This window comes from Balaenoptera acutorostrata, chromosome 6 (genome assembly GCF_949987535.1).
Source record: "Balaenoptera acutorostrata chromosome 6, mBalAcu1.1, whole genome shotgun sequence".
NCBI classification, from domain to species: domain Eukaryota; kingdom Metazoa; phylum Chordata; class Mammalia; order Artiodactyla; family Balaenopteridae; genus Balaenoptera; species Balaenoptera acutorostrata.
Genome location: NC_080069.1, coordinates 74,001,044 through 74,020,942, shown reverse-complemented (window position 1 = coordinate 74,020,942; position 19,899 = coordinate 74,001,044). Strand labels below are relative to the sequence as shown.

At 39.5% G+C, this 19,899-nt stretch overlaps 1 protein-coding gene across 1 annotated transcript in view; it reads right to left on the bottom strand.

The window, feature by feature from the left end:
• PGM5 (phosphoglucomutase 5) overlaps nucleotides 1-19,899 on the bottom strand; it is a 188,792-nt gene that overhangs the window by 156,328 nt on the left and 12,565 nt on the right. Inside the window, exons 2-3 of the mRNA XM_057549000.1 lie at nucleotides 7,633-7,795; nucleotides 531-677 (exon numbers count right to left, since the gene is read on the bottom strand). Coding sequence (XP_057404983.1) covers nucleotides 531-677; nucleotides 7,633-7,795 — 310 coding nt within the window. The remainder of the gene's footprint in view (nucleotides 1-530; nucleotides 678-7,632; nucleotides 7,796-19,899) is intronic.

The window sequence follows — 19,899 nt, the reverse complement described above, 5'->3', positions numbered from 1 at the left end:
CATTTGGTACTTTGTAAATTCCTTTGTAAAATCTCCTAACACGGAGTGTGATATAGAGCAGGTGATCAACAATTGTGCATTGAATCAACATGAACTGCGTGGTTCTGGCTTGGAAAAGAAATGCCTACCTTCCATGGGAAATTTTAATAACCCCACTACCTTTTAAGGTCTCTTCTTAATTATCTAAAGCATTTCGGTATGTTCACCTTAATTGCTTAGAAAAGCAAAGACACGTTTTGGCTTCACAGCCTATTCCTGGAACACTGTAAAAGAGTCAGCCATGAAATGTTCCCTATGTCAAAAATGATAGAGAGTTTGGAAGGTCGTTTTTGAAAGTTTGCCAGTTCTAAGTATCTTGGCTGCTCTCATTTCCCTCTGCACCACACTCAGATTACATCTACTTATCAAGTGCCACTCCCGAGATTGATAATTCCATCACTTTCGTGTGTGCTTTTCCCTGAAGAAAAAACCAGAGTCACCCCCATCCACGGAGTTATTCTGATTTCTTCAAAATACAGTTTCTCTGTTACCTCTAAACGGTTTGAATTTGTTCTCCAGGTCAAACTCTTGTCTTCCTAGTCGAGACAGGTCGATTCGTAAATCAGGGCATATGGCGTATTCCTCGATTGTTTTGCTGATCTGATAGATTTTGTCTGAGACGACATCCGGCGCAGGACCTAAAATTCGAAAATAATGCACCACCAAAAATAAATCTGCTTAAAAATTCAATCAGAGGAATGTTAGCTCCTCCTCCACCAAGCAGGAGAAAGATTCATTTGTGCTCTAGACAACAGTCAACAGTTCACAGTTCGACGTGCCTCGATATTTCTTATCTTTCCACTCTGGAGGAAACGTGGCCAGCCTCACCTGTTCCATGTAGGCCACTAACCCACATGTTTGTTTGCTTTAATCCACATTAAACAATGTGGACAGTCTAAACAATGATATGTCTTCCCTAAAAATAGTTGCACACCTGCCAGGGAGACCTGGTTATGTCATCAGCTTTATTCAGGATATGAGACACAAACAGGATATGCATTTGACAGAACTGAGGGATTCCAGATTTTAACTGCAGCTTCCCAAGTGCACCTAAAGAAAGAAAATACGATTTCTACTCCCAGATCTGCTGCCTATTTGATGCATAAGCTGACCAGGGTACATTATTTTCCCCAACTCACACTCTGTAGTGTCTCCCAAGTTTTTAAAGTGAGGTTTAAAATATCTGATGCACTTCCTCACAAGGTCAAGCTGACAGTTAAGGTCAAGTGATAGGCTTTAAATGAACTGAACATGAAATCAATGGTTGTCCTCCTTTAATTTTTCTTTTCTTTTTAATTTTTATATCTTCATGCAAGCAACTTCAGGTTTTTTACAACGAGTTTGGGAATCAAATAAATAAGTAGATTGAAAGATCTAAAACGTAAATAATTGATACCTTTGTGTATTGACCTCACTCACCAGCTATGTTATAACTTTCTACTGAACAGAAATTATTTCTTGATTTCTTTTATATCCCAGCGCTTAGAGCTACACTGTCCAATTCAATAGCTGCTAGCCACATGTGGCTCTTGAACACTTGAAATGTGACTAATCAAATTGACATTGCTGCAATTATAAAATACACATCAAATTTTGAAGAGTTAATAGAAAAATAGAATACATTACATTAATAATTTTTATAGTAACATGTTGAAGTGATAATATTTTGGATATATTAAGTTAAATAAAATATATTATTCATTTCACCTGCTTCTTTTTACTTTTTTAGGTAGCTACTAGAAAATTTTTAATTACAAATGTGGCTCACAATATATTTCTTTCTTTTTTTTAACATCTTTATTGGAGTATAATTGCTTTACAATGGTGTGTTAGTTTCTGCTGTATAACAAAGTGAATCAACTATACATATACATATATCCCCATATCTCCTCCCTCTTGCATCTCCCTCCCACCCTCCCTATCCCACCCCTCTAGGTAGTCACAAAGCACTGAGCTGATCTCCCTGTGCTATGCGGCTGCTTCCCACTAGCTATCTATTTTACATTTGGTAGTGTATATATGTCCATGCCACTCTCTTCGTCCCAGCTTACCCTTCCACCTCCCCGTGTCCTCAAGTCCATTCTCTATGTCTGAGTCTTTATTCCTGTCCTGCCCCTAGGTGCTTCAGAACCTTTTTTTTTTTTTTTTTTTTTTTAGATTCCGTATATATGTGTTAGCATATGGTATTTCTTTTTCTCTTTCTGACTTACTTCACTCCATATGACAGACTCTAGGCCCATCCACCTCACTACAAATAACTCAATTTCGTTTCTTTTTATGGCTGAGTAATATTCCATTGTATATATGTGCCACATCTTCTTTATCCATTCATCTGTCGATGGACACTTAGGTTGCTTCCATGTGCTGGCTATTGTAAATAGAGCTGCAATGAACATTGTGGTACATGACTCTTTTTGAACTATGGTTTTCTCAGGGTATATGCCCAGTAGTGGGATTGCTGGGTTGTATGGTAGTTCTATTTTTAGATTTTTAAGGAACCTCCATACTGTTCTCCATAGTGGCTGTATCAATTTACATTCCCACCAACAGTGCAAGAGGGTTCCCTTTTCTCCACACCCTCTCCAGCATTTATTGTTTGTAGATTTTTTGATGAGGGCCATTCTGACCAGTGTGAGGTGATACCTCATTGTAGCTTTAATTTGCATTTCTCTAATGATTAGTGATGTTGAGCATCTTTTCATGTGTTTGTTGGCAATCTGTATATCTTCTTTGGAGAAATGTCTATTTAGGTCTTCTGCCCATTTTTGGATTGGGTTGTTTGTTTTTTTGATGTTGAGCTGCATGAGCTGCTTCACAATATATTTCTATTGGACAGTGCTGCCTTAGAGCATAGCACTGTTACTGTCTCCCAAAAAAGGTTCACTGAACACATAAAAAGGAATAATGACCAAACTCATCAAGTTGCATACATTAAATATGTGCCAGTTTTTTATATATCAATTACATCTCAATAAAGAGGGGGGAGGGGGGGAAAGGAATAGCAATAGCACCATTTCAGTGGATGGAAAAGAGCCTAGTAGATTTTACCCACATTTTCTCGTATAGGAAAAGTGAAGACCACAAAGAAGTAAACATAGCCCTTCTCAACTTCACTCCTTACCATTTTTTAGTCTTTTGCAAAACTTAAAAAGTAAATAGTGTTATTTAGTTTTTGCATTTTTTTATGCTTGCCAGATGATACATGTCTATCCCTCTGCCTCCCAGGCACCACACTATGTTCTTGGGATGTTTCCATCACATTTTAAAAGTCTCCATCTGAGTTTGTTTGCCAAAGCACACTGATTTCCAAAAGCAACACTGATAACCTCTGAGTTCATCAACATCCTCTGCATCCCTTCACATCTTCCCAGTTCTTGACATCTTCCACTCCAGTGACTTCCCTCTTCATTTTAGTCAATTCCTAGTACAGTCATACCATAAGTATTATTGTCTTTTGATATGCTTCTTGCAAAAATATCAAATTTGAGTATCTTAATCCCACAAATTCCTAATCTTTCATCTACCCTACTTTGTACCCCTGTGAACCTGTTCCTCATTCCTATACTGATGCCCAACATCACTTGATTACTCCCAGGCCATCGGTCCATTTCGTTTCACTGGTCTCTTATCCCAGAAGGACCCTATGGTCTAGCATTTGAGCCTTGCCTTTGTTAGTATAATAAGACAAGCCAACATTTGTTGAAACTTACACATACCACATTTCACATCATATGTGGAATTCAGCATTCACAAAAAGCAGATGAAGTAAGAATTATTAGTATCCTCATTTTCCAAATAAGGAAACTGAAATTGGAAGAGGTGACCTTAACAAAGGTCACATCACTCGTGTGACAGAGGCTGGGTTTGACTCCTAATAGTCTGATGTCAGCTCAGACACTCTTAACAACTACCAGCCCATCTTATGCTCTGCCATGCCCACACTGCCATTCCCCAATCCCGGGACATCACCATCATCTGCTCCATTGCTGCTATTCCCATACTCCGCCCATGCATTGCTGAAGGCAGTCATGAAATTACACCAACTGGCTCCCCCAAAGAATGAGACTGCTTAACTTCACCTCGGTCCTCACAACCCCTCAGGAATCCTCAACAAATTTCCCAGAGGACCTTTTCGAAAACATCTCCATTTATCCCCTTCTCTATCCTTTCCCCATTATCTTAGCAAGTAACATTTCCTCTTCGTTTTTTTCAACAGATATAGGCAACTATTTCCCAAAACTTCCACTCTGTACCCTCAAAGTGCTTCTTTCCCCCATCTCTGCCTTCTTACTCAGAAGTTCTACCTACTTCTTGGAATCTAGGTTCCAAATGAGCTCCACAGCTTATGAGCTCTGTGACATTGGACAAGTTTTTTAAACCATGAGGATTAAATGAGAACATGTATGTAAAGTTCTGACTATGAAGCTTGGCACACTGTAATTATTCAAAAAAATCAGTATTTTTATTACTGATTCCTTTTGTCCTCTAGCACCTTCTCCCCTATTTAAAAACATGCTCAGAAAGGTCCTGTCCTCTAAATAATTTAAAAGCAACATAGCTTTAGATGTGTCCTATTTCCCTGGATGTGCCTACTAATGCTATAGACACTTCGCTTTTAACTTACGCCATAAGATGTATTTGTATGACACCTAATAGAGGAGATGAATGTCTGCAACTTCAGATGAAGGATAACATGGTAAAACTCACTCTACGTGGGAAGAAGCCAACTGAATCTCTCTATGCCATCAGGAATGTTAGTCTCATTAATGATGCCAAGACATGTAAACATGAAGAATTAAATGTAAGAGGAAGGACTTTCAACAGAGTTAAAGGCTAAACGATAAGTTCAACCCCCTCCCCCTATTCAGGATAGGACTGAACAGGTCTCATAACCTCCTGTAATTCGGTCTACAAAATGGTTATTTAAATAATATCTTCCCCTTTTATGCCTCACAAGTTATCATAGAGATGACTGAGATTCTCTTGCAAGATATGAAGTCAGACATTAATTTAAATGCTTAAATACATTATTTAGTTTGGCAACTTATATATTACACTGCTCTACAAATTGCCATTTTCTGAGCTCATGAAATGTCCTGTGTTTTCAGTGTGCAGAACAGCTACGCATTGCATATTTTTTCCTGAAATATTTAGTAGCTGCTGCAAGACTAGGTGTTGGCCCTAGGTGTGCTTCTTAGTGAAGGAGCGTTTCTTGAATCACACTTTCAAGAATGAGGCTCTTCATAAGGTGTTTTTTTTAACACTTGATGTGAGTAATGTTCTTTCTTTGGATAATGTCCAAAATGGCTGCAAGGAGGGGGCAATCATGTACTTCCCCTTCAGGACGTGCTATTTTGCCTGGGCCAGGAATGCTTCATAATGGCAGCAGTTGTTGGTTAAAATTCAGCTCCCACCCACATATACACGAAGACTCAGTATTCTAGATTAAAAGAGATTTAAGAGACTTAAAAACCAAATGCAGGGGGGTGGGATGAATTGGGAGATTGACATATTTACACTACTATGTATAAAATAGGTAACTAATGAGAACCTACTACATAGCACAGGTAACTCTACTCAGTGCTCTGTGGTGACCTAAATGGGAAGAAAATCTGAAAAAGAGGGGATATATGTATACGTATAACTAATTCACTTTGCTGTACAGCAGAAAGTAACACAACATTGTAAAGCAACTATACTCCAATAAAAATTAATTTAAAAAATAAATAAATAAAATTAAAATTAAAAAAAACAAATGCAATGCATGGTTCTGGGATAAATCTTGGTTTGAACAAAACAGATGTAAATAACATCTGGGGGATACTTGGAAAATTCTGAATACAGATTAGGTTTTAGATGATATTAGAGAATTAGTATTATTTTTGTTAGGTGTGATCATGTAGTTATATAGGAATACGTCTTTATTTTAAAGAGATGTCAGAAATATTTAGGTGCAAAATATCTTCATGCTGTAATTTACCTTAAAATTCTTCAGAGGAAAAAAATAAGCAAAATGGAAAAACAAAGTAATGGATACATGGTATCCATTTATTATCCTTCCTACCTTTATATATGTTCAAAAAATTTTTTAGTTCACCCCTATACACATATCCCACCCTACTAGGACTTCTAAACTATAAATTTCTATAAATATAAGAAAAAGTGAAATAATTCTAGGCATGTCAGTGGGAGAAAGTCAACACTATAGGAAAGAGAGAATGTAGGACTTATGCTAAGGAGTCATCTGTATGACCATGTGATCTTGAGCAAACAGCCTCTCAGGGCTTTGATTTGTTCACCTATAAAATGACAGGAATGATCTAAATGATTTTGAGGGTCTGTTCCAACTTTAAAATCCAGAGTCCTTCCATGTCAGATAAGCATCAACATTCAACCGTTTCACTGTGCTGAGGAGTACAGAGGACCAAAATGGGTTTGAGACCCCGTTATGCCATTTCCTCGTCATGTCACCCTGGGCGACATGATGCTAAATTTTATGTGTCAACTTGCTTTGGCCACAGAGAGCCCAGATGTTCATTTAAATGTTATTCTGGGTATGTCTGTGAGGGTGTTTCTGGATAAGATTAACATTTGAATCAGTAGACTGAGTAAAGCAGATGGCCCTCCCCAGCGTGGCTGGGCCTCATCCAACCCACTGAAGGACTGGACAGAACAAAAAACTGAGAAAGGGAGAATTCACTCTCCGCCTGACTGTTTCCAGCTGACACACTGGCCCCTCCTGCCTTCAGAACTGGACTCAGACTGGACCTTACACTCTGCTGCTTCTCAGGCCTTCGGACTCAGATCAGAACCATACCATCCATTGGCTCTCCTGGGCCTCCAGCTTGCTGACCAAAGATCTTGGGACTTCGCTGCCTCCATAATCACATGAGCCAATTCCTTATAATAAATCTCTATACAGATCTTCCTCAACTTACAGTGGAGTTATAGTCCGATCAACCCATTGTAAATTGAAAATATTGGAAGTCGAAAATGCATTTAATACACCTAACATCATGGCTTAGCCTAGCCTACCTTAAGAGTGCTCAGGACACCGACGTTAGTCAACACTTTTACAAAATCATCTATCACAAAGCCTATTTTATAGTAAAGTGTTGAATATCTCATATAATTTATTGAATACTTACTGAAACTAAAAAACAGAAATGATTGAATGGGTACAGAATGGTTGTAAGTGTATTGGCTGTTTACCCTTGTGATTGGGTGGGAGCTGCATTTGCTGCCCCTGCCCAGGATCACGAGAGAGAATCATACCACGCACACATTGCTAGCCCAGGAAAAGATCAAAAATTCAAAATTCAAATGAAGTAGTTTCTATTGAATGCATATTGCTTTTACACCATTGTAAAGTCAAGAAATCTCTAAATCAAACCATCGTAGGTTGGAGTCCATCTATGTGTCCTATTGGTTCTGCTTCTCTGGAAAACCCTGACTAATACAGGCACCTCACTAGATTTTTCTGAGCCATTTTCTCTCCGCCTTGCTTGTCTACCATCAGTGGGTCACTGTAAGACTATGACAATATAAGAAGAAAGAAATCATGACAATTAAGGCACATTCTGAACCACATACCTCCATTGGCAACATTAAATTTCACTCCAAACTCTCCCCCTGGTCCTCCAGGGCAGTGGCTGGCTGTCAGGATGATTCCACCAGCTGCCTTGATCTTTCTGATAATGCAGGAAACAGCAGGTGTCGACAAGATGCCATTCTGTCCAATAATCAGTCGACCAATCTAGATTAGCCAAGGAAAAAAAATCAAGCCAGTTACATGGGATTGAAGTGCATTTCAATGAGAAAGTGTCCCAGGCTCTGTTAGCACACACTAATCACTTGGCAAAAAGAACTGAGTGGGGTTAAGGTGGGGGGCATGTGTAGGGGGATGGGAGGAAGGGTAGCTCAGGCGTTGTCTTTCCTTCCCCATGTCTTCAAGACCATTTGGGACATCCACATCTCACAGTCAGTTATTAACCTGTAAATGGAATCTGCCTCATCGATTTTCAGTAGTTTAAAACACGTGCTTTTGCTGTACACCTGAAGCTAATGACATTGTTAATCACCTATACTCCAATATGAAATAAAAAAATTTTTAATATATTAAAAAAACACCCACTTCTGATGACCAAAGGGTTAGCTTGAATCACACGAGAAGTTCTTAGTTTGTTACTGGCTTAGAAACCGCACGTGTACATGCTGGAAATTACAAGAAAAAAAAACAGAGCACTTCTCTGCTTCACCTTCCTTCCCTGCCTCAGCACAAGCTCACACAGTAGGGACCTGATTTGCTACATCCTCATCATCTGCAAGTGTGTTTTAACTGCACTTGGAAGGCCCAGTCTCCTGAAGGCAGAAGTCCTATTTTGGCAGAATGTGCTAGGGACATTGGAGAAATCCAGCCATGCTAGGCAGAGATCTAGAGGTCATCCATCAGTGTGGCCAGACTCTCTATAGCTACAAAACTGATTTTTTTTCAAAGAAAGAAAACAGCATAGCCCTGCAGAGCATTACTCCATGTGTTTTGTTTTAAAATAGGGCCCAACATCATCCAATCCAGTGGTTCTCAAATGTTGCTACAAATCAGAATCATTAGTGAAGCCTAGAGAATTCTAGTACTAAGTAGTCTAGTAGTCTAGTCCGGTACTAAGACTGCATTCCAGACCAATTAAATTGGAATCTCGGGGTGGGATTCTGAGCTCCACAGTTGTTTCCAGCATTCAGCCAAGTTTGGTGATCAAACCCCCTCGCTACTCAAAGGGCCAGCGGCATGGGCATTACCTGCGAGCCTGGGAGAAATGCAAAACCTCAAGCCCTACCCCATACCTACTGAATAAGAATCAGTATTTAGCAAGATCCCCACCCCTTCTCCACATAATTCATTTGTCTATTAAAGTTTGAGAAGTACCAACATAGCCCAGCAACCAAAACCAGCTCCTGTGTCCAGCTCAACAGCAAAGTTACCCTGGCACCAACAATAGCATTGCTGGAAGTAGGTCACTGACCAGATATGACAATGAGAAAATATACAGAAAAAAAAAATTTTTAAAGGGCAAACACAAGAGCTCCAAAAACAAAGCAGTCTTGCGATAATTTAGTATAGAAAGACCCACACTCCACAACATCCCCAGAGTACATATTTTCAAGTGGATGAGGCAGATTATAAACAAATAAGCCTAATAGTAGTAGTGGTAGTAGTAATTACTAGCTGGATACATATTGGGAAAAATCAGCAGGTTTCTGTGATAGAGAATAATGGGGTGTTAATTTTAATAATAACAGTAACAATTATAGCAATAATAGCTAAGGGAGCTTGGATTTTATTCTAAGTACAAGGGGAATCCATAGAAAGGTTTTAAGCAGTGGAAGTGACCTGATATCAGTTACATTTTTTAAAGATCATGGGCTGAGCAATCCAAAAGATCATATTAAAAAGCAAGTCATTCACATCAGCAAAGCATTCCAATGACTGTCCTTGTCTCCCACCAACCCCAGGTAAAGTCGAAGTCTTCATAGTCTACCAGGCCCTACATGATCTGACCGCCATCACCTGCCATTCTCCACTTCCCTCCCTCCCTCTGCTCCGGCCACACTGGCTGGTTTGCTGCTCCTCACACACATCAAGTGTGCTCAGCGTCTTTCCATTTGCTCTTTCCTCTCCTTAAAGCACTCTTATCCAAGTATTCATAAGCCTGCCCCACCCCATCCTTTGGGTTACTGTTTCAACGTCAACTAATCAAAGATAGCACCCTTGACAGCCCTATACAGTACAGCACCCATAAGTCCCTAATTTCTCTACTGTCCTCTATTTTCTTTATCCTGTTTAGTCTTCTGTATTACACATATTACCCCTTAATATTTTCCATTTTATCTGTTTATTTTCCCACTATACATAAGTTCTAAGGACTTTGGTTTTTTCACTGCTATACTCTGAGTATCTAGAACAAACTCAGCATATACTAAGTACACAATGAATATATGTTGAATTAATTAATTGAAAAAAATGAATGAATGATGAGTGAGTGGCTGCAATATGAAAAATGCATTAGAGAGTGACAAGAGCAAAAGGAGAAAGATCAGATGGAAGGCTCTCACGGCAGAGCTGAGTGTGGATAGCGTCTTGGACTAGACCAGAGGCAGCAGAAATGAAGAGAAGTGATTACATTTGAATATATTTTTGGAAGGAGAATGAACAGAACATGTGCGTGGAATGAAATATGGAAGAGAGGCGCTAGAGTAGCCAGCCTCTAAGATGGCCCCCAATGATCTGTGCATTCTGGCATTCATGCCTCGGTGCGGTCCCCTCCCACAGCGAATAAGGCAGATCTGAGTGATTAGTAGAACATTGCAGAAGTGATGGTGTGTAACTTCCAATAAATGGCATTGCTGCTTCTGCCTTGCTCTCTTGGGTTGTTCACTCTGGGGGAAGCAGCCACCACGTCACCAGGACACTCAAGGAGCCCTGTGTAGTCACCTGAATGGAGAGGACCTGAAGCCTCCCACCAAAAGCCAGCACCCACTTGCCAGCCATGCAGGTGAGCCACCTTGCACTAGATCCTCCAGCCCTTCAAGCCTTCATATGACAAAGCCCCCACCAATATGCAACTGTGACCGAGTCAGAACAACCTACCTCCTGTCCCACAGAAACTATGAGTAACAGTAAATACTTGTTTCTTTTAAGCCACTAAGTTCTGTCATAATTTCTTACACAGAAATAAATAACTAAAACAGGGGCAGTGAGGAAAGGAGCCAACTCACAGCTTCTACCTTGAATAACTTGATGGATGGTGGTGCCATTGATTAAGATGGGAAAGACAAAGGACAAAAATTATATTCATACTTTAGCCAGAGCCAAGATAAATCATGTTCCACATGCTTTTGTTAAAATGTATTTAGTCATTCAACTTATTTTATTGAGTATTACCATGAAACAGGCAATGTAAGAAGACCCTGCAGGTACAGTAATGAATACAAATTAATCACTACCCTCAAGGAGTAAACCTGCAGATTCAAGAATCTGAAAAATATTTGTAACTTTTGTTCATAATTTTCTCTCTCTCCCATTTTTCAGAATTATTCTTAAAGAAATAATCTTTAAAGGGGAAAAATGTATGTATGTGTAGACATTTCCTACAGTGGTATTCATTAGAGGTGAAACTTTTTTAAAAATCATTATAAATGTCTAATAATGAAGAACCTATAAAATAAAGTGTGATGTATCAACTTATGGAATATTCTCCAGCCATCTAAAAGGATTATTATGAAGACCGAGCACCTGTGGCAGACTTGGTGAGCAGTCCACAAAAAGTTATGCTTCCCTTTCACAGGGCAGAACTGTTGCTGCACAGCAGCTGCCCAGCCAGGGGCTACATTTTCCAGACCACCCTTGCATCTAGGTGTGGCCACATGACCAGTTCTCGCAATGAGTGATAAACTATGAGAATGAGAACAGAAGTAATGTGTGTCCCTTCTGGGCTAAGGATGTTAAGGAGTAGATACGTCTTCTCCTCACTGCATATTTCCCCTTCCACAAACTCAACACAGGTGACCACACAGCTCTAGGAGATGCCAGAGGAAGAAGATGGAAAGAACCTGGGTCCCTAACTCACAGGATGGACAAGAGTCTTTGCTCATCAGCAAAATCCCCATTGGACTATTACGTGAGTGAGAAATAATTTTCTATTGTTTTTAAGGGAATAAAAATTGCCGAGGAGACCTTCAAGTCTCCTGGCAGAGAAGTAAGACAGGAAGGTTCCCTTCCTCCCCACAAATACATCAGAAATACATCTACATGTGGAACAACTCCTACAGAACACCTACTGAACGCTAGCAGAAGACCTGACTTCCCAAAAGCCGTGTGGCTGACAGGGTCTTGGTGCTCCAGCTGGGTGTCAGGCCTGTGCCTCTGAGGAGGGAGAGCCGAGGTCAGGACATTGGTCCACCAGAGACCGCCCAGCTCCACAAATATCAAATGGCAAAAGCTCTCCCAGAGATCACCATCTCAACGCTAAGACCCAGCTCCACTCAATGACCAGCAAGCTACAGTGCTGGACACCCTAAGTCAAACAATTAGCAAGACAGGAACACAACCACACCGATTAGCAGAGAGGCTGCCTAAAATCATAATAAGGTCACAGACACCCCAGAACAGACCACTGGACATGGTCCTACCCACGTGAAAGACAAGATCCAGCCTCATCCACCAGAAAACAGGCACCAGTCCCCTCGACTAGGAAACCTACACAACCCACTGAATCAACCTTAGCCACTGGGGGCAGACACCAAAAACAATGGGAACTACGAACCTGGAGCCTGCAAAAGGAGACCCCAAGCACAGTAAGTTAAGCAAAATGAGAAGACAAAGAAATACCCAGCAGATGAAGGAGCAAAGTAAAAATCCACCAGACCAGACAAATGAAGAGGAAATAGGCAGCCTACCTGAAAAAGAATTCAGAGTAATGATAGTAAACATGATCCAAAATCTTGGAAATAAAATGGAGAAAATACAAGGAACATTTAACAAGGACCTAGAAGAACTAAACAGCAAACAAGCAATGAAGAACAACACAATAAATGAAATTAAAAATTCTCTAGAAGGAATCAATAGCAGAATAACTGAGGCAGAAGAACGGATAAGTGACCTGGAAGATAAAATAGTGGAAATAACTACTGCAGAGCAGAATAAAGAAAAAATAATGAAAAGAATTGAGGACAGTCTCAGAGACTTCTGGGACAACATTAAATGCACCAACATTCGAATTATAGGGGTTCCAGAAGAAGTAGAGAAAAAGAAAGGGACTGAGAAAATATTTGAAGAGATTATAGTTCAAAACTTCCCTAATATGGGAAAGGAAATAGTCAATCAAGTCCAGGAAGTGCAGAGAGTCCCACACAGGATAAATCCAAGGAGAAACACACCAAGACACATATTAATCAAACTATGAAAAATTAAATACAAAGGAAAAATATCAAAAGCAGCAAGAGAAAAACAACAAATAACATACTAGGGAATCCTCATAAGGTTAGCAGCTGATCTTTCAACAGAAACTCTGCAAGCCAGAAGGGAGTGGCAGGACATATTTAAAGAGATAAAAGGGAAAAACCTACAACCAAGATTACTCTACCCAGCAGGGATCTAATTCACATTTGATGGAGAAATTAAAACCTTTACAGACAAGCAAAAGCTAAGAGAATTCAGCACCACCAAACCAGCTGTACAACAAATGCTAAAGGAACTTCTCTAGGCAGGAAACACAAGAGAAGGAAAAGACCTACAAAAACAAACCCAAAACAATTAAGAAAATGGTAATAGGAACATGCATATCAATAACTACCTTAAATGTAAATGGATTGAATGCTCCAACCAAAAGACCTAGACTGGCTGAATGGATACAAAAACAAGACCCGTATATATGCTGTCTACAAGAGACCCACTTCAGACCTAGGGACACATACGGACTGAAAATTAGGGGCTGGAAAAAGATATTCCACGCAAATGGAAATCAAAATAAAGCTAGAGTAGCAATTCTCATATCAGACAAAATAGACTTTAAAATAAAGACTACTACAAGAGACAAAGAAGGACACTACATAATGATCAAGGGATCAATCCAAGAAGAAGATATAACAATTGTAATTATTTATGTACCCAACATAGGAGCACCTCAATACATAAGGCAAGTGCTAACAGCCATAAAAGGGGAAATCGACAGTAACACAATCATAGTAGGGGACTTTAACACCCCACTTTCACCAACGGACAGACCTTCCAAAATAAAAATAAATAAGGAAACACAAGCTTTAAATGATACATTAAACAAGGTGGACTTAATTGATACTTATAGGACATTCCATCCAAAAAAACAGAATACATTTTCTTCTCAAGTGCTCATGGAACATTCTCCAGGATAGATCATATCTGGATAACAAATCAAGCCTTGATAAATTTAAGAAAACTGAAATCATTTCAAGTATCTTTTCCTACCACAACGCTATGAGACTAGATATCAATTACAGGAAAAAACTGTAAAAAATACAAACACATGGAGGCTAAACAATACACTACATAATAACCAAGAGATCACTGAAGAAATGAAAGAGGAAATCAAAAAATACCTAGAAACAAATGACAATGAAATCACGATGACCCAGAACCTATGGGATGCAGCAAAAGCAGTTCTAAGAGGGAAGTTTATAGCAATACAATCCTACCTAAAGAAACAAGAAACATCTCAAACAATCTAACCTTACACCTAAAGCAATTAGACAGAGAAGAACCAAAAAACCCCCGAAGTTAGCAGAAGGAAAGAAATCATAAAAATCAGATCAGAAATAAATGAAAAAGAAATAAAGGAAACAATAGCAAAGATCAGTAAAACTAAAAGCTGGTTCTTTGAGAAGATAAACAAAATTGATAAACCATTAGCCAGACTCATCAAGAAAAAAGGGGAGAAGACTCAAATCAATAGAATTAGAAATGAAAAAGGAAAATTAACAACTGACACTGCAGAAATACAAAGGATCATGAGAGATTACTACAAGCAACTCTATGCCAATAAAATGGACAACCTGGAAGAAATGGACAAATTCTTAGAAAAGCACAAACTTCCGAGACTGAACCAGGAAGAAATAGAAAATATAAACAGACCAATCACAAGCACTGAAATTGAAACTGTGATTAAAAATCTTCCAACAAACAAAAGTCCAGGACCAGATGGCTTCACAGGCGAATTCTATCAAACATTTAGAGAAGAGCTAACACCTATCCTTCTCAAACTCTTCCAAAATATAGCAGAGGGAGGAACACTCCCAAAATCATTCAACGATGCCACCATCATCCTGATACCAAAACCAGACAAAGATGTCACAAGGAAAGAAAACTACAGGCCAATATCACTGATGAACATAGATGCAAAAATCCTCAACAAAATACTAGCAAACTGAATCCAACAGCACATTAAAAGGATCATACACCATGATCAAGTAGGGTTTATCTCAGGAATGCAAGGATTTTTCAATAAACGCAAATCAATCAATGTGATACACCATATTAAGAAATTGAAGGAGAAAAACCATATGATCATCTCAGTAGATGCAGAAAAAGCTTTCAACAAAATTCAACACCGATTTATGATAAAAACCCTCCAGAAAGTAGGAATAGAGGGAACTTACCTCAACATAATAAAGGCCATATATGACAAACCCACAGCCAACATCATTCTCAATGGTGAAAAACTGAAACTATTTCCACTAAGATCAGGAACAAGACAAGGTTGTCCACTCTCACCACTATTATTCAACATAGTTTTGGAAGTTTTAGCCACAGCAGTCAGAGAAGAAAAAGAAATAAAAGGAATCCAAATCAGAAAAGAAGAACTAAAGCTGTCACTGTTTGCAGATGACATGATACTATACATAGAGAGTCCTAAAGATGCTACCAGAAAAGTGCTACTAGAAGTAATCAATGAGTTTGGTAAAGTAGCAGAACACAAAATTAATGCACAGAAATCTCTTGCATTCCTACACACTAATGATGAAAAATCTGAAAGAGAAATTAAGGAAGCACTCCCATTTACCATTGCAACAAAAAGAATAAAGTATCTAGGAATAAACCTACCTAAGGAGACAAAAGACCTGTATGCAGAAAACTATAAGACATTGATGAAAGAAATTAAACATGTAACAAACAGATGGAGAGATATACCATGTTCTTGGATTGGAGGAATCAACATTGTGAAAATGACTCTACTACCCAAAGCAATCTACAGATTCAATGCAATCCCTATCAAACTACCACTGGCATTTTTCACAGAAATAGAACAAAAAATTTCACAATTTGTATGGAAACACAAAAGACCCCGAATAGCCAAACCAATCTTGAGAAAGAAAAACGGAGCTGGAGGAATCAGGCTCCCGGACTTCAGACTATACTACAAAGCTACAGTAATCAAGACAGTATGGTACTGGCACAAAAACAGAAATATAGATCAATGGAACAGAATAGAAAGACCAGAGATAAACCCATGCACCTATGGTCAACTAATCTATGACAAAGGAGGCAAGGATATACAGTGGAGAAGACACAGCCTCTTCAATCAGTGTTGCTGGGAAAACTGGACAGCTACATGTAAAAGAATGAAATTAGAACACTCCCTAACACCATACACAAAAATAAACTCAAAATGGATTAAAGACCTAAATGTAAGGCCAGACACTATGAAACTCTTAGAGGAAAACATAGGAAGAACACTCTATGACATAAATCACAGCAAGGTCCTTTTTGACCCAACTCCTAGAGAAATGGAAATAAAAACAAAAATAAACAAATGGGACCTAATGAAACTTAAAAGCTTTTGCACAGCAAAGGAAACCATAAACAAGACGAAAAAACAACCCTCAGAATGGGAGAAAATATTTGCAAATGAAGCAACTGACAAAGGATTAATCTCCAAAATATATAACCAGCTCATGCAGCTCAATATCAGAAAAACAAACAACCCAATCCAGAAATGGGCAGAAGACCTAAATAGACATTTCTCCAAAGAAGATATACAGATTGCCAACAAACACATGAAAAGATGCTCAACATCGCTAATCATTAGAGAAATGCAAATCAAAATTACAATGAGGTATCACCTCACACTGTCAGAATCACCATCATCAAAAAATCTACAAATAAATGCTGGAGAGGGTGTGGAGAAAAGGGAACACTCTTGCACTGTTGGTGGGAATGTAAATGGATACAGCCACTATGGAGAACAGTATGGAGGTTCCTTAAGAAACTAAAAACAGAACTACCATACGACCCAGCAATCCCACTACTGGGCGTATACCATGAGAAAAGCATAATTCAAAAAGAGTCATGTACCACAATGTTCATTGCAGCACTATTTACAATAGCCAGGACATGGAAGCAACCTAAGTGTCCATGGACAGATGAATGGATAAAGAAGATGTGGCACATATATACAATGGAATATTACTCAGCCATAAAAAGAAATAAAATTCAGTTATTTGTAGTGAGGTGGATGGACCTAGAGTCTGTCATACAGAGTGAAGTAAGTCAGAAAGAGAAAAACAAATACCGTATGCTAACACATATATATGGAATCTAAAAAAAAAAAAAAAGGTTCTCATGAACCTAGGGGCAGGACAGGAATAAAGACTCAGACATAGAGAATGGACTTGAGGACACGGGGAGGGGGAATGTAAGTTGGGATGAAGTGAGAGAGTGGCATGGACATATATACACTACCAAATGTAAAATAGATAGCTAGTTGGAAGCAGCCGCATAACACAGGGAGATCAGCTCAGGGCTCTGAGACCACCTAGAGGGGTGGGATAAGGAGGATGGGAGGGAGGGAGGAGATATGGGGATATACGTAAATGTATAGCTGATTCACTTTCATATAAAACAGAAACTAATACACCATTGTAAAGCAATTATACTCCAATAAAGATGTTAAGAAAACATCAAGTTTTTTTGCTATAACAAAACATTTAAGTTTTGTTAAAACATTTAAACATTCAAGTTTATTTGCTATAACAACTTACACTTTCTTAAGTAGTAGAGAAGGAACATAGACAATGCTTTAATGCTAAGTCAAAATGCAGAAATCGAAATAACTTTTAAGCTATTACAACAATGTACAATTATGTACACTTTGGGGCTAGCACTTAGAAAAATACAGAAATAAATATGTACGGTTTATTTGTTAAATAGGAGAGATTATAGATACATTTTTATCTTAATTAAATTTGAATTTTTTTAAAAGGTAATATCGTCTCTGTTTAACATTAAAGTGGGAAAATACACTTGAATAAAATTTCAACCTGAAACATTTTAGTTGTCAGTGGAGTATTAATAGGAGATTAAATTCTAGTTATCTGGAAATTTTAGCTGTGTGGATCTGCTCATTAACCCTCCAATACCAAAAAAAATGAGGTAATGCTGGGCACTGTATATAACTCTAGTTGAGGGACTTCTGAGAGGAGACAAGCGCTGGAGGGGATGCAGGAGAACGGGTGATGAGGCTTCTAAGATAAGACATGGAAAATCGTGACGATATTTGTGTCCCGTGGGAATGCTCACCAAAAAGTGACCTCAGCAGAGGAGGATTTAAATAATCAAGTGGCTAGAAGGACCAGCTCTGTCAAACCAGTTTGCCTCTTTCCCCAGCCACTCCTGTCATTGCCCAATGGGCTCGTGAACAGGATGGCCGACGGCTGCAGGGAGGGAGGGCAAGCGTGGGCTCAGCACATGGACCTTCACTCACCAAGGCTGACCTGGCTGCAGCCACCGCTGAGGGCCCTATGTGTCCCCAGCAGAGACCAGCCCTCCGTCCAATCTCCACCTCTGTGTTCACATTAGCCTCTCTGTGTGCCTGTTTTCTCCTCTTCTGTAAATTCTCCCTCTCCTAATTAGCCCAAGGCAAATGTCATCAGAAAAGCTATGACTTTCAAGATCTAGTAATTGATCAAAGAAATATAACCCTTGGAAGCCCTGCTGTATAAAGAGAAAGCAATGCAACTTCAAGTTAAAAGATCTGTATATGAGTCTTTGCTCCACCCCTGACCTAAGGCAAATTGCGTCACCTGTCTGAGGCACCTTGTGCTCATCTGCAAAGCTGAGAGGGTTCAGGGTCATGAAAATTCACGTAAGATGAGATTATATAAACTCTTCATGAAATTCAACATGACCCAAATCATGCTATTGCCTTCCCCAAGCCCCCTCCCCTCCTCCAACATTTAAAATTCAATTTTAGACCTTAAATTAACCCTTAAACTACCATTTCCCTTTCTGAAAAAGTCTTAGAAGTACTATCCTCTGCCAATGTTGCAGACTGCTACCTTGCAAGAAAAAGATGGTCTACTTACATCATTGGCTTTGGTTTTGTTTACAGCATTGAAGCAGGCAACATCTGACTTCTATTCCTGAGTGAAACCCAGACCACAGCCTGGGGTGGTCTGAGCCATGGCACTTTGCTGCTCCCTCGCTGACCCTCCCAAAGGGGCACTGGAGGAACTGCCACACCCATACCATACAGTCTGTCTTTGACTGGAGGAAAGGAAACCTCTCCCAGCCCTGCAGACGGTGCACCAACCTGGGTGGGCTTTACTGCTACTGAGAAACATGTTCTTCAGTTCCCACTAGGAATGGGGGGCAAAGTAGACCCCAGTCCAGTGTTGCTTACACACACACACACACAGAAGGCACACAGATACAGACAGATACCAGGATCCACAGGTAGCCATGAGAACACTGTCACACCTGCGCCTGCAGACACATACGTGAGGCACACACTTTCCCAGACACCCAGATACACAGACCCAGCATGAACTTGTTCTTATCCAGTCATGACTGCTAAATGCTAGGGAAAGGGAGGATGTAGCAGGTAGCCATGTGCAATTACCATCAATCATTTCCCTCAGGGCAGTTACTTATAATCCCTCTGAGTCTATGCTTCTAACTAGATGCCAGCGTCTTCCACCAACTCTCACGCCTCACCTAGATTGCATCACCGTTTACTCCACCCATGAATGGGCACAGCAAGTGCCTCAGGAATCGATATGCCCTTCCACATACCACAGACCAGTGTCCTGAAATAGAGAAAATTTTATTTCATGAAGTTTTCTCCCAGCACATCCATACTTTACAACGTGTGCCATGTACAACGAATTTTTTTAATGATTTTATTTCTGATGGCTCCCTCTTTTCAGAACACTAATAACTACTCTTCTAACCTAGGTTTAGTATGAGTTCAGTTTCTAATTAGCTCAGATTAAAGTCCCGGAGAGCAGCAATATACAACTTAAACCCTCAGGCTAGAATCTCAGGGTAGACGT